Consider the following 14,247-nt stretch of genomic DNA (forward strand, 5'->3'; position numbering starts at 1 on the left):
GAGAAGTAGTTTTGGCTGAAATAATGTTTGATTTGCATATAACATTCACCGCACCCACATCTTTGAGTCTGTGGGAGGGACTGTCTCCATCCGATTCTGCTCACAGGGGGCCAATTACTGATTTCCTTCCAGTTTATTTCAAATATGTGGGAAAGCCAAAGAGCGCCGAGTATTTTGTCAGAAATGGATGTCTGGAACGCAAAATGAGTTTCCAAGCTCTTTTCCATTTTGCAGTAGGGAGACAGACTGGGCTTTTAAGTTTGTGATTCACGTCTTAGAACGTAAACAGTCGCCACGGTGTCTTTATCCAAGGAAAATAATGTCCAGCACCTGAGGGATGGGGGTGGACCTAAACGGCCCCCCCCCCCGGTTTTCTTAAAAAAGAAAGAACTTCCGCCCTTTAACATGAAGTTCATGCGCACGTAGCTCTAATTTTCTGGGCTCCAGCGCATCCTCGAGAGCCGGCAGCTGGCCTCCCCTAGACGCGTGAAGTCCGAAGAGCCCCGACTGTGACGCACCAAGTTGTCCTCAGATCCCGTCCCTCCTCCGCCGGGAGCAGCTCGGAGTCGCAGGGCAGCGGCGGGCAGAGAGAGCGCCCCGGTGCCGCGTGCGCCCCGGTGCAGAAGCGCCCCGAGCCTCCGGCCCTCGGAAGCGAGGCCGGTCGGCGGCCGCGCCGGAGCCTGTGCGGAGCCGGCGGGAGGCGGATGCGGGGCCGCGCGGACGCCGAGTCCTCCGCTCCAGCCAAGTCGCATCCGGAGCTCCTGCAGCTCGGATCCGGGGAGGAAGGTGGGCCGGGAGGAGGCGGGACGCCAGAGGGACTGGGGGCGGGGGGGCGTGCGAAGGGGGTGCGCGCAGAGCGAAGCGGCGTCCGCGGGTGGGCACCCGCGCTCTGGGCTTGCGGGCGGCGGGGGCGGCGGCCGCGGGAACCGGGAGCGGCGCCGGGAAGCGGCTCCAGGAGCCTGTCCAGCGCGTCAGGCAGGGCCGAGCGGCTCACCAGCTTTGCGCCGAGCCCCACCTCCCCACCCGCTCCCGGCCTGCGGTGCCCCGATCCCGTCCGGGCCAAGACGCGCGGTCCCGGCCCCGGTGTGACGCGGCCCCCGTGTCTCCTTCCCCAGATGCTCCGGGCGCCGGCCGTGCTGTGCGTGTGCGCGGCCGCCTGGTGCGCGCAGGCTCTGGCGGTGGCCACGGGCCGGCCGGCCGGCGGCAGTTTTCTGGACGACAAACAATGGCTCAGCACGGTGTCCCAGTACGACCGGGAGGCCGGGCAGTGGAACCGATTCCGAGACGTAAGTCGGAGCATAACCGCGCTGGAGCGCGCCGCCCCGGGCTGGGTCGGGGTCGGGGTCGGGGCGCGTGGCAGGGAAGTGGGTGCCTCGGAGGCCGCGCGGTGTTGGGGCAGGGGAGTCGCCTGCCTGACGCATGGGGTTCGAGTGTCCCCAGATCTCCACAGTCCCCTCCCCGCACCCAGAGGTTTGCAAAGTGCTACCCGCCCAACTTTGCACGGTGTCCGGCGCTGGCGGGCACGGCCAAGGGGATCCCGCCCCGAGTGGCCCACCTGGGAGCCCGAGGGGAGACGGGATGGTGTGGGATCATTGGTGCCCTCCCGCTCCCGGGAACCGGGGGAGGGGTCTGGTGGCCCGAGTGAGACGATGACAAAACCCGCCTAACCGACCTGTGCCAGGCGTCAGCTTCCACACCCGGCTTGGACATAACCCTGATTACGATATCACGGATGCTGCGCGGGGAGGGTGGGCGGCTGGGCGTCCTCAGGGGCAGCGTGAGAGGGTTAAGCTGTGTACCCTCCCCCCACCTCCTCATCTCCCCACCCCCCCAACCTGGGAGCTTCCTAAAGGATGATGAAGGCTATGGAGACGTAACCTGTACCTGAGACCGCGACAGCGGGTCGCTGTGCACCCGCCGGTCGCTGTTCACCCGCCGCTCAGTGTCCACCGGACGCGGACTCAGCGGAGCCGCGGGGCCTAGCGCGCTGGTCCAGGTGGGGCTGCCCCTCCCCCCTAAACTCGCGCTGGGGAGGGCGGGGGCCGAGGCGCCGGCGGGCTCCGCACACCTGAGGACCCCGGGCCCCGGGCCTCCGCGCCTCATGAGGAGGCGAGTCTGTTTGCTCAGGCCCGCTCTCCGTCCTGATGTGAGAAATTGGGATAGTGAGTGGAAGCTGGGGCTGGTTTCATCCCATTTCTCCCCACACCCTTCACCTGAAGTGGCCGACCAGCCCAGCCGAATGTGGATTGGGTTCTGGCAGTTGGATTCCGCGACAAATGCTCATTTTTACTTTAAAATTCGACGTAGCATCTCATTGGTATTCCGCTGGATGCAGGGGGTGGGAAATGACTGGGTTCCCTCTTACCTGCTTCATGAACGGCTTCCTACCGAATGAAAGCCCTTCCACTGGCAACCGTTCACATACCTGATTTAGTCAAGTTTATGCTAATGTTGAATACAGTCAAAAGGACAGCTAGCTGATGAGATATTCCAAAACCTGGGGAATTTTTTCTGTTCGTCGTGTCCTCATTTGGGAAAAAAAGTTGAATATTTGTCACTAAACAGTGCTTCCTGTTATGACATGTCGTAACTTACTGGCTACTTTTAAATTTTTAAAAATGAATTTTATGCTTCTTTCTCGAAAATATATTTTAAACCTTGCATATCATAGTATTTTCTGACTTTATCCAAATTACCTTATTGAATTAAGAGAAATCCAGTCTGTCCTTGGAGAATTGGTAAACGTGCTTGATTTAAACTGAGAACTGAGTTGCCTGGAAATATTCTGTGATTCCTACAGGCCTTCCACAGAGACAGAGCATCGTATTGCTGTAGCATTTTCAGTCATTCTGACATGATCTCAGGGGAAAATTCATCCAAATTATATGTTAAATTTAAGTAAAGGATTTACTGTGGGTTTTGGGTTTTTTTTTTTTTTTGCAAATATCTCATTGAAGTTCATGCAGATGTACATGAACGTGTAATAATGACTTATTTGAAAAAACTGCAAGTTTCAGCGTTAGTGTTTTTAGTAAAGCGGTTACATTTTGTGAAGATGACTTCTGGAGGGTAGGCAGGATGTGAGCATGCTCTCCCTCTTGAACCACCTGTTGCACATTATTAACACAATAACAGGTCTGCTGAGGTGTCAGGTTCAACTCTGATGCTTAATATAGAACCCTTATTTAGACCAGACACCTCACTGGCAATTTAAATATTTTCTTTACCTTTGGAGGGAATTGTTAGCCTGGTAATTTTTTTTCTGTATCTTTCACGGTGCTATTTATTTATTTGATTCATTTTAAGCTGGAAGCACATGGTTATGAGGCATTGCTTGAAATAAGTCTCTATTGTGTGAATTTACCTTGAAATGTCTGCATCAATTCTGATATCTGAAATAATGGAGTTGCCTGCTCAGATTGTATAAAGACAAAGAAACAAGGAATCTGAACCTCTGCTTTTGGAAATAGTTTCACAGAAGTACTTCTGTTTAGTGCATTTCTCCCATAAAAATACAATTAATTTTGTTTAGAAAAAAGCTTTGGACCTATTTTAGCACAATTGATGCTGGAATTAAATCCCACCTTCTCTTTTATACAGTTCATGTTTTAGAAGTAACTCCTTAATGAAAGTTGGAAGAATGTCTTCTTTTGAATAATATTTGAAAATTATTTTGAAAATTAGTCCAAAACACATTCATCATTATTTTTTAATTGAATGATTTTTTTAAAATGAATGCAGTCTTTAAATATGTTTACTGTAATAATTGTTTTATGTAGTATGGTTTTAGAAATAAGGACCATGGGTAGGCAGTGTGAACAGAGAGCAGGTGACCAGAGGAAGCAGGGCCATTGATGACTCAGTGATGAAGGATGAGTAACCTCCGTGTCCTCTGCATAAATTACGGAGAAGTAATAACCATGGGCAGGCTTACAGTGAGGATTAATATAGAGGAAACTTCCAGTCATTTTGACCATTCTGTACTAACAATGCTTGGAATAAAGGGCTGTTGCCCTTTTCAGTGTATAAACGTGTCATTATGTAGACACAGAACTTTCATCCTTTTGAAAAACGTATATTTGGTTATTGGTAGAAAACTCTTGTAACGATCTTAGTCCCCAGGTTTTAGGAAACATAAAGTTTATCTTAAAGATATAAAGAAGTCCACACACTAAATGTCATTGTGGCAGATAGAGCCAGCGCCTTATGTTCAGCATGTGATGATGTGATTTTGAAATAAACAAAAAACTCAACCACAGGGTATGTTTAGTAGATATACTGCTTGCATAGCATTTTCTGCTTTTCTGGCTCTGTGCGGTGGTGATAAAATCAGGATCCCCAGACTCCTCAGTGGGGGTCTTGTGGAAACGCCATGCTCTTCACCAAGCATAGGGTAGAGGGCTCCCTCACCCCGTTGTTGCAGATATGAATATATACAGTGGTCTGTTCAGAGAATTGCAAATCAGGGTCATGATAAGGAAACTGAGTCATTAGCTCATGCATCAAATAGTTCATATATGTTTCAAACATTATATTTTGTAAGTCAGTTAAACCAAATATTCTTTATCCTGTAATAAATACGTACGGAATTTGGAAACCAGTAGATTAACTGGCAAAGAACGATACGATACCACCATCAGCCTTACCTGTTACTGACTTCACTGGAGGACATCTAGTATTTAAGAGTGACAGAAAGGATGCTGTATGTTGGTAGTGATACAGTGAAAATCTAGCAAAAGTGGTAATGATGGCCTTGCTAAATTTATTACTATTTTTTCAATTTGTTTGGCTTTTCAGGGCCGTACCTATGGCATATGGAAGTTCCCAGGCTAGGGGTCTAATTGGAGCTACAGCTGCTAGCCTACACCACAGCCACAGCAATGCAGGATCTGAGTCATGTCTGTGATTTACGCCACAGTTCATGGCAACACCAGATCCTTAACTCACTGAGTGAGGCCAGGGATCGAACCCACATTCTCATGGATACTAGTCAGGTTCATAACCCACTGAACCACAACGGGAACTCCTGCCTTGCTAATTTTAAATAACTCATAACATCAGAATTCTATCCTTAAAATGAAATCCAAATGCTTTTAGATTATATTTATTTTTCAACAAAAATAGCAGGGGCTGGGGGGTAGAAGGGCAAAGTAGGGATGAACAAGTAGATCACAGAGGATTTATTTTTAAAGTCAGAGATACTTTATTTTTAAATTTTTATTGAAATGTAGTTGATTCACAATGTTGTGTTAGTTTCAGGTATAGAGCAAAGTGACTCAGTTTTATATATATATGTATAAATACAAAATATATACTCATGTAATGTATATTATACATATATATGTAATATATGTATCTGTAGTCCTTTGGGATTCTTTTCCATTTGACTTAGTATGAGAATCTCTAGTGGCGGCCATGTGGCTGCAAATGGCATCATTTCATTCTTTGAATGGCTAAGTCATATTCTGTTGTGTATATGAACCACACCTTCTTCATCCATTCATCAGTCACTGCACCCTTAGGTTTCTTCCATGTCTTGGCCATTGTGAATAGCACTGCAGTGAACATTGGGGTGCATGTATCTTTTAGAATTAGTGTTTTTGTTTTCTTTGAGTATATACAACATGGAGATTCCTTAAAAAAACTGAAAATAGAGTTACAGTATGACTCGGCAGTCTCACTCCTGGGCATATATCCAGAGAAAACCATAATTTGATAAGATGCATGCACCACAGAAGAATTTTAGGGCCATGAATATACTCTGTAATGATAGTCTGATGGTGGATGCCTATCACTGTGCTTTTGTCCACGCCCATAGAACAGACAGCCCGAGGGTGAACCCTAAGGCAAACCATGGACTTGGGGTGATTGTGACGACCCAGTGTTGTGTGATCAGTTGTAACACATGAACAATCTGGTGGGGTGTTGATAATGCGGGGATTCATGCCTGTGTGGGCAGGGGGTGTATGAGAAACCTCTGTACCCTCCTTTCAATTTTTCCATGAACCTAAAACTGCTCTATAAAAGTAGAGTCTGAAAAAAATTGTAACCACAACTCCATCACCTCACAAAACAAAACACCTGGGGCTCATTTTTGAACTTTAAGAAGTGGTTACCCTCTGTGTTGCAGAATCAAGTTTAGTTACATTTGTTCCTTGGTGATTTCACATACTCTTTAGATAAATCTGAACACAGCAAAGTTTTACAATTTAACTTTTAAAATGCAACCTTAACATAAATTTAAGGAGGTATAAACTGTGGTAAAAATGTGAAATATAGGTTGAAGTGTCTCAGAGGCTCTCAAATTCTAAGTTAGTCTTGTGAAAATACCTGATTTGGATATACTGACTAGTAAGTAAACCTTTATGGACTTCTCTTTTCTTGGTCTTTCCCTTTTCATCTGAGTTGAGGGTCTGGAGTGTACAGATTATTTGAGAGAGAAGGGTTGATAGGGAGGGATATTTCTGGGTGCCTCAGGGTTGCAGAGGGATAAAGGCCCCTGAGTCTGTTAACTTGAAGGGCATTAGGAAGTCAGATTTCGCTGCCTCCCCCAAGGAAAGAACTCTTGCTTTAAAGGCATTGTAATGCAGACAGTGAAAAATGTTTTGAAGGACCTCTCTCAACACTTTCCCTAGATTTCTAGGAGCCCTGGCTGAGGGTTTCTCCCTGGTACTGAGATGTAATTGACAAATACAACTGTGTACATTTCAGGTGTGCAGTTCAAATCCATATCTCTTGTGAAAGGATTGCTTTTGTGGTGCTTTCACAGCAGGCAAGAGTTTTGTTACTTTCCTTCTCAACAATATGCTCCAAAAATAAAATTAAACAATTATTAACAGTTTGGAGAAATTTAACAAATTAAACCACTCTCTCTCTGTCCAGGAATACTTTCTCAGTAATGGATATCCAGTTCTGATTTTTTTTTTTAAGTACATTTTTGGTGTTTCTCACTGTACAAACACATTTCAAAAGGTCGTAGCTTTGTGCTTTATCACATCTGGGAACATGGGGGCTTGGGGTTTCTTCACAGTTAATTCATTGCATTCTCATGAATGTTCTTCTCTCACTTTTGAACTTTTGAGGACAGTGGGCTATGCTATGTTAAAAAATCCCCATTTGTAACAGCCTTTGTAGATAGTGTGCATTTCTGCAGATCAGAGCTGGTAAACTCTAGCAGGCAGTGTTTTTTGATGTTGGACTGTTGAAATCACTAGGGAATTCACTCAGGAGAGAGGCAGTTGACCTAGTAGGGAAGCAACAGGGTCTTTGAAGATTCTGGGCAGTGAGTGACCCCAACAGCAAAGGGCCATCCCCAAGCAACATCCTGACCTCTCCTGGTCATTGGGGTCCTAGTTAAGCAGTGGTTCACATTAAACAGTGGCCCTAGTTAAGCCCTCGTTACGGTACAACCACCCACATTCCTGTTTCTTACCATCACCTCCACCACCATACTCACCCTGTGTCAGGATATAGGATTGGTTTTGTCAAGTCAGCATCACATGAGGAAGGCAGGTCCGTCGGTGCCCACGCATGTGCAGTGTCTGCAGAGGGGCTTTTGGGTAGAGCTGACATCACGTTGTCAGACATCGTCAAGAAGCCGGAATTGAGTACAGAATTTAGTTGATTTTTCCCTGGCTTGGTTCTAACATGCAGAAGTTAGAGGTCTAGGTAACACTTTTAACTCTCCCACTGTCATAACTTCTAGTGCATTAGGAAAGGGTAACTAAGCAGAGTGAGAGATAAGATACTCTGTACACGGGTGTGAACATATATTCTCTATGTTTACAGCTATGCTGTATGGGTTTATGTATAAACATGTGTTGTCTATATGGTTTACATGTGTGTATGTGTGTCTTCAAATGGGTAACAGATTAATTAGAAAACCAAGGTGATTGTATGTTGCATTATAGGTATTATCTTTATAGGCTGATTAGAAAGCAGACAATTCCCCTGCAGTGTTGTTAAACATATATCACTTTTTCTGGTTAAAATCTCCACAGCTCATAAGTTGAGAGCACTGTCTCCTTTGTTGTCATATGTGGGGTCACTGCGTGCCTTCCTGGTTTCTATAGAAAGTCAGCCTGCTGGGAATTATATGCTTGGACTTATGATTTTCACTAGATATATAGAAGGAACATTAGGCACTGCTCTAACGCATTTATGTTCCTACTCTTATAATAAGACTGCTTCTAGAGCTCAGGATTCTGACTCAGAATAACATTTTATGTTCTTACACAACTTGAGTTTTCATGATCTGGGCCAGGATTATTTTGTTTTATGTATTTATGTACTTATTTATTTTGGGGGGCAGCACCCACGGCATATGGAAGTTCCCAGGCTAGGGGTAGAATCAGAGCTGCACCTGCCAGCCTACACCACAGCCACAGTAATGCGGGATCTGAGCCGTGTCTGTGACCTACACCACAGATCACGGCAACACCAGATCCTTAACCCACTGAGGGAAGCCAGGGATCGAACCCACATCTTCATGGATACTAGTCAGGATCTTAACCACTGAGCCATGACAGGAACTCTCTACGTGTTTATTTTTTAAAACAATCTGTGAATCTTCTGCACACATATCCAGCTCCTGTAGGCTCCTGGAGTATTTACAGTGTCCACCCATCTACGGAAATCCTTTTATCTTCTTTCTCGTTCTGCTTCTCTTAGTTTGCAGCCTCCCCTGCCCTCTAGGCTGTGACCTCTGGACCGTCGTGGCCGGTGGTGCTCTGCCCTCCCATCCCACACAGTGACCAGCTTGAAGCCTGGACTGGGAAGAGCCCTGCAAGCCGGGTGCCTGCTGTACAGCCCTGAGCAGGGCTTTCAGCTGTGTGCCCGCCACTGACCATTCCAAGCCCAGTTTCATAATTTGAAGGAACACTTTTTGAAAATGTAAGGTTTCACATTCTAAACTGCCGGAGCCCATTGATACACAGGGCCCGCGGTAGGTGCGCTGCACCAAGGCCATCATGTCCACTTGACCGTGGACTGTGTGCGAAGCGTCTCGGCACTCCCTCTGCCAAGACGGTCACGTCTTTTCCTGCAGTTTCTCTTTGGCCTCAGAATGTTGCTGCTCTGCAGTCTTCCTTTTTGCTGCCCTCTATGTAACATCAAAGCATGCATATCCTTCTCTTCTTTGATGACCACACTTCAGGTCATGGTTGTGCAGCTGAGCCCAGAGTGGTCAGGGAGCGGCCAGTGGTCTGTCCTTCTCTCCCTTCTGCCTGGCTTCTGGTGGCAGCTGTGTCAGGTGGCAACAGGCTGAGCTCCTGCGTGAGGGGCCTGAGTCAGGCCCAGGCAAAGCACGATTGCACTTCTCCCCACCTGTATCAGCAGCACTGGGGCCGCTGTCCAGGCCTGGCTTCAGGGTTGTCCCTCCAGGGGCTCCATCAGCCAGTTTCTGTCCAGTAGGAAGGGCGTGAGGGGGAGGCCATGGGGGCAGCAACCTGGCCTCCCTCCCCCTCAGGGGCCAGGATGCAGACAGTTGCAGGAAGGAGGCCAAGCAGGGACCCAGAGGGAAAGCAGGCCACTCATGGGTCTGGCTCAGTCTTGCAAACATCCCCTGCCCAGGGGGGTCTATGTGTCTGGGAACTGCTTGTCTTGCCTCCTGGGTCTCTCTTGTCACCCAGGGCTCTAGCAGCCCTGGCATTTGGGTTCCACAGCCTTGACCTTACACACTGTGGTATCCACTTCTGGGTCTGGAAACACGGTCTTTGCGAGTCACATGCCGGGCACATTACATACATGTGACGTGTAGTATAGTCTTTAAAAAATATTTTTGATTGTAAAAAACATGTAATATAGCATTGTCATATTTTCCATCTTTAAGTGTATAGTTAAGGAATATTACAGCATATTCGCATTGCTGTACGCCCATCTCTAGAGCTATTTCATCTTGCAGAATAGACCTCTGCCTGTGGTGAACACAACTCCCTGCCACCTCCCGCAGCCTTTACAGCCCTTTGTTTCCATTAATTTGACCACATTGGATTTCTCATGTGAGTAGAGTCAAACAGGGTTTGTGTTTTGGTGACTGGTTTATTTTACTTAGCAGAATGACCTCAAAGTTCATCCATGTTGTTGCAGATGGCAGGATTTCAGCTTTTTAAAATGAGTAATATTCCATTGTGTGGGTAAACCACATGTGTTTATCTGCTCATCCACTGATGGGCCCTCAGGTTGTGGTTGCCTCTTGGCTGTAGTGAAAGAGGCTGCCAGGAACATGGGTGCAGATTTCTCTTCTGGATCCTCGTTTCTATTCTTTGGATAGATACTCAGAATTGGGCGTGCTGGATTGTACAATAGTTCTATTTAAAATATTTTTAGGAACCTCCATACTGTTCTCCACAGTGGCTGCACAAGTTCACATCCCCACCAACAGTGCACGAAGATTGCAGTTTCCCCACAGCCTTGCCACCACTTTTTTCTGTTTTTGGATGATGGCCATTCTGACACATGTGAGGTGATGCTCATTACGATTCTGATGTTTGTTTCCCTGGATTCTGATTATTGTTTCCCTGATGATTAGATGTTGAACATCTTTTCATGTGCTTGATGGCCATCTCTATGTCACCTCAGGAGAAATGTCTATTCAAGTCCTTTGTCCGTTTTTAATTAAGTTTTTAAACAACCTAAAAAGTAGACATTATTGATATACTTTCTGCAAACAGGGACACTTTTAGTTTCAACAAGCTTAATTAACCTGCTTAAGATCTGAACCTACTCTCTCTAGCTCTGAAGATCATGTCTTTTTTTTTTTATTATTTAACAGTTGACCACTTTACATGAGTCATGACAAGCAACTTACATGAGTTTACTTTAAAAGTCACAGTAACTTTATATTCTTTTCTGCTAGACCAATGAATTGATAAAGACTTAGAATGTTCGTTACAGTCTCGAAGCTACAATAGAAGGCTTCCAGCAGCCTGAGTTCTTTAGTTTTATATAAGTTATGTGTGTGAACAGGAGGCCAGGAGGCCTTCAGCACAGTGTTGCTCAGAGAACAGTGTTTATCCCCACAGGCACAGCACATGGGACCCTGCATGCCACTGGCATTCTCACATTAGTGCATCTTGAGATCACGGGACAGTTCTGCATATGTCAGGTGGGTAGGGGTGATGTTGAAAGGACCACTAAGGTGTCCTTACAGAGCTGCTGTGTCCTTACGGGGCAACTGCAGCCTCTTTGGAAACTGTTAGGGCACCATTGTGCCTAAATTCCCACTACAGCTGTGGATTTATTTTCAAAGTAGAGAAAGTGGAAAAGGGAAAGGAATTATGTCTTACAGTTTAAGACCAGGCATTCACAAATTCTCATTATATGTAATCAACACCTACCTTTACTTGTAAGTGTGCTCAGTATTGAGTGGGTTCTGAGACAGCCTGACCATGTCTGTCAACAGTACATCACATTTTTTTTTTTATATTTCCCAGTGTTGGCTATTGAAGATTGATGTAATTCTGTTGACCTTTTTTCTTTTTTTTTGGCCACACCCATGGCATGCAGAAGTTCCTGGGTCAGGGATTGAACCTGTGCCACAGCAGTGACCTGGGGCACAGCAGTGACAATATCAGATCTTTAACCTGCTGGGCTGCCAGGGAACTCCCTGTTGACTTTTTAAAAGATGAAATTACATTAATATTTAAGGTAGTATGTTAAAATAATTTTGTTGTCTGTTATTTTGAGGTCTTCATCCATCTAGAATTTCATTGATGTTATTATTAAGTATGAACTGTTTCATTGAACATGAATTCTCTGTTTTCAGAGTTTTATAGCAAAAGAGCAAAATTAATTAGCTGCCATACTGAAGAAAATATGGAGTGAATTAAAATTAATCATTTCTGCATTTTGTAGCTATTAAAATTAACAGTGAACTTATTGGGTGCTAAATTTTATACTAAGTATTAATATGAAATAACTAGTTATATGAAATACCTGATGAAAATTGAAATGAATGCATACAGTCAGTTTTGGAACATGGTGAGTGTTCCAGATAATTCTGTTGGTTTTTATTTTTAGCATAAGGAAAAGCCTATTATTTCACAGGAACAAAGGAAGGAGAAGGGCCAAAAGTGCAACAACCTGATCTAGTTGTGTCCCCCAAATATATAAAACATCACTGGCCATTATCTTTCCGAATCTGGTAAAATGCTTACTAAAGGTAGTAACTGGGTAGTCTCCTAATCACAGCTCACATTTACTTTTCTCCAGGCCACTTTGTGACCTTCAAAATATTCACAGGGGTGTTCTAAGCAGGCTCATCTGAAATAGAACTTGCCAGTTGTCTTGGCACGTGGTGTCAGCTGCTGCAAAGAGCAGCTTTAGAATGTTGAGCGTTTCTAGGCCTTTGCGCCTGCGGTGTAGGGTGAGGTCTTCGGACAGGACTGGCCCATGTTCGTGATGTTCTCCACGTGCCTGGCAGTCAGATTCGTCTCCTGTGAATATTCCCGGAGGCACAGCTTTTCTGGAACACAGCGTCCACAAGCACTGGCCTCGTGGACCCTGAGACGTCTTTCTTTGACATGAAATCTAATTTCTCTTGGAGTGAGATGTCATGCCCTTTTAAAGAACTGTCATATTTGTGAAACTGTGCATTAAAGGCATGCCCCACGCGGGTGCCTGAAGTGCTGCTGGCTTGGAAGCTGTGAAATGTGAACATGACCCTCAGCCACAGTCAAGGTTTTAGTCAATCAACATGCTTAACATGTTATCCTCAGAATTTCTTGGTGATTAAACGCATCGACTTTGCTTGCTAGTTTGATTGTCATTTAAAAATCGTTCATTTCACAATCGAATGCCTTCTGTTATTTTTTTATTCCACGTATCTTCCTAAGTTAAATTTAAAACATGGGAAAATTGCCGGTGGGGAAGGGCCTGTTTAATTCTGATAGCAAGTTAATTGTGAAGATCGGGGAGGACATCTCACATCATTTTTGAGGACTAAAGAAGTATTTGGGGGAAACTGCATTTTCAGTGTTTGCCCTGTCCCTGGTTTTGAGTGTCGCTGAGAACTACCAGGGATTGGGGGTCAGCCTGGGAGCTGGAATCCAGTTCTAGGACTGCTTTCTTTGCTGAGAAGCTGAAAGCCAGCGAGCCTTTGCTGCCAAAAGCCTTGTGTTTACTCTTGGACCAAGAACCTCTTTGTTTACTTGCGTTGCCTTCTTGGACTTGTAGTTTGGGGAGCACTGGGGCCACTTGTCCTCAGTGATGGGTGACAAGCGCCTTTCCTGCTGGCACAGGCTCAAGCTAGTCTCAGGTGTGGCCCCACCCTTGGTACCCAGGGCAGAATGGAGGAAACACCTAACATCATCTGAGATCAAGTTCACGACCATGGGGCTCTGGTATGGTTATGTTCACATAGTCAATTTTTTTTTTTTTTTTTTTTTTGTCTTTTTAGGGCCACACCCTCAGCATATGGAGGATCCCAGGCTAGGGGTCAAATCGGAGCTGTAGCCGCTGGCCTACACCAGAGCCACAGCAACACGGGATCCAAGCTGTGCCTGCAACCTACACCACAGCTCACGGCAACGCCAGGGCCTTAACCCACTGAACAAGGCCAGGGATCAAACCCGCAACCTCATGGTTCGTAGTCGGATTCATTTGCACTGCTGCAACCTCATGGTTCCTAGTCAGATTCATTTCCACTGCACCAAGACGGGAACTCCCACACAATTTTTGAACTGAAAGCTGTGTGATGACTTCTGATTGGTCTGCTCGAGTGGCTTTCAGGTTTCTTTACTCCATAGTTGTCACCTTGGACTCCAAAAATAAGTGCCTCGTGAATAGTAATTCTCATAATTTGCAGGTACTTTTAGGTATAGGTCATCTTAGGTGAAGTTAAAGCCCATTTGTTCTTAAGTACTCAACTTGAATAAATTTCACTTTTTTGTTGCTGGATTAGACTGCAGTGTTTCTGATTTATATTTGTGGTTGCATGAAACTCTTTCTGATAATGGTTTTGGGGCTTAACTTTTTTGTTTGAATTAATCTATAAATTTAAGTAACTTTTTCCTAGTTAACACTTGCACAGTTTAATTTTTACAGGGTACAGCTGTATCAATGTCACAATATCCGTATAGTCATTTCTGCAGGACTTAGGTGTAGGGAGAAGGGGGCTGACGTGGGCACCAAAGGATGCGTGGGTATGCGTGCCCGCCCGCCCACCAGGACCTGATGCTTTATACACAGGCCTCGACTACGTGCATCATGGACTTAATGCAGGCCTTCTCCACACCACCCTTCCCTCCA

At 45.7% G+C, this 14,247-nt stretch overlaps 1 protein-coding gene across 7 annotated transcripts in view; it reads left to right on the forward strand.

Moving 5' to 3' along the window:
- The first annotated feature begins 456 nt into the window (after positions 1-456).
- Positions 457-14,247, forward strand: part of SPOCK3 (SPARC (osteonectin), cwcv and kazal like domains proteoglycan 3) — a 370,327-nt gene continuing 356,536 nt past the window's right edge. For 3 of the 7 annotated variants that reach the window (XR_014826516.1, XM_021074208.2, XM_084994722.1), the window contains exon 1: positions 845-1,286. Coding sequence is in view for 4 of the 7 variants with exons in the window: in XM_021074208.2 (XP_020929867.2) it covers positions 1,116-1,286 (171 nt within the window). In the remaining 3 variants the exon portion in view is untranslated. Of the gene's footprint in view, positions 787-844; positions 1,297-14,247 lie in introns of those variants that run through there. The other 4 variants (XM_021074207.2, XM_084994721.1, XM_084994723.1 and 1 more) reach the window with 3 other exon arrangements.

This window comes from Sus scrofa, chromosome 14 (genome assembly GCF_054392235.1).
Source record: "Sus scrofa isolate SSC_HxYL_T2T_F1_AM1 chromosome 14, Sscrofa_HxYL_maternal_Yorkshire_Landrace_v2.0, whole genome shotgun sequence".
Classification (NCBI taxonomy): Eukaryota; Metazoa; Chordata; class Mammalia; order Artiodactyla; family Suidae; genus Sus; species Sus scrofa.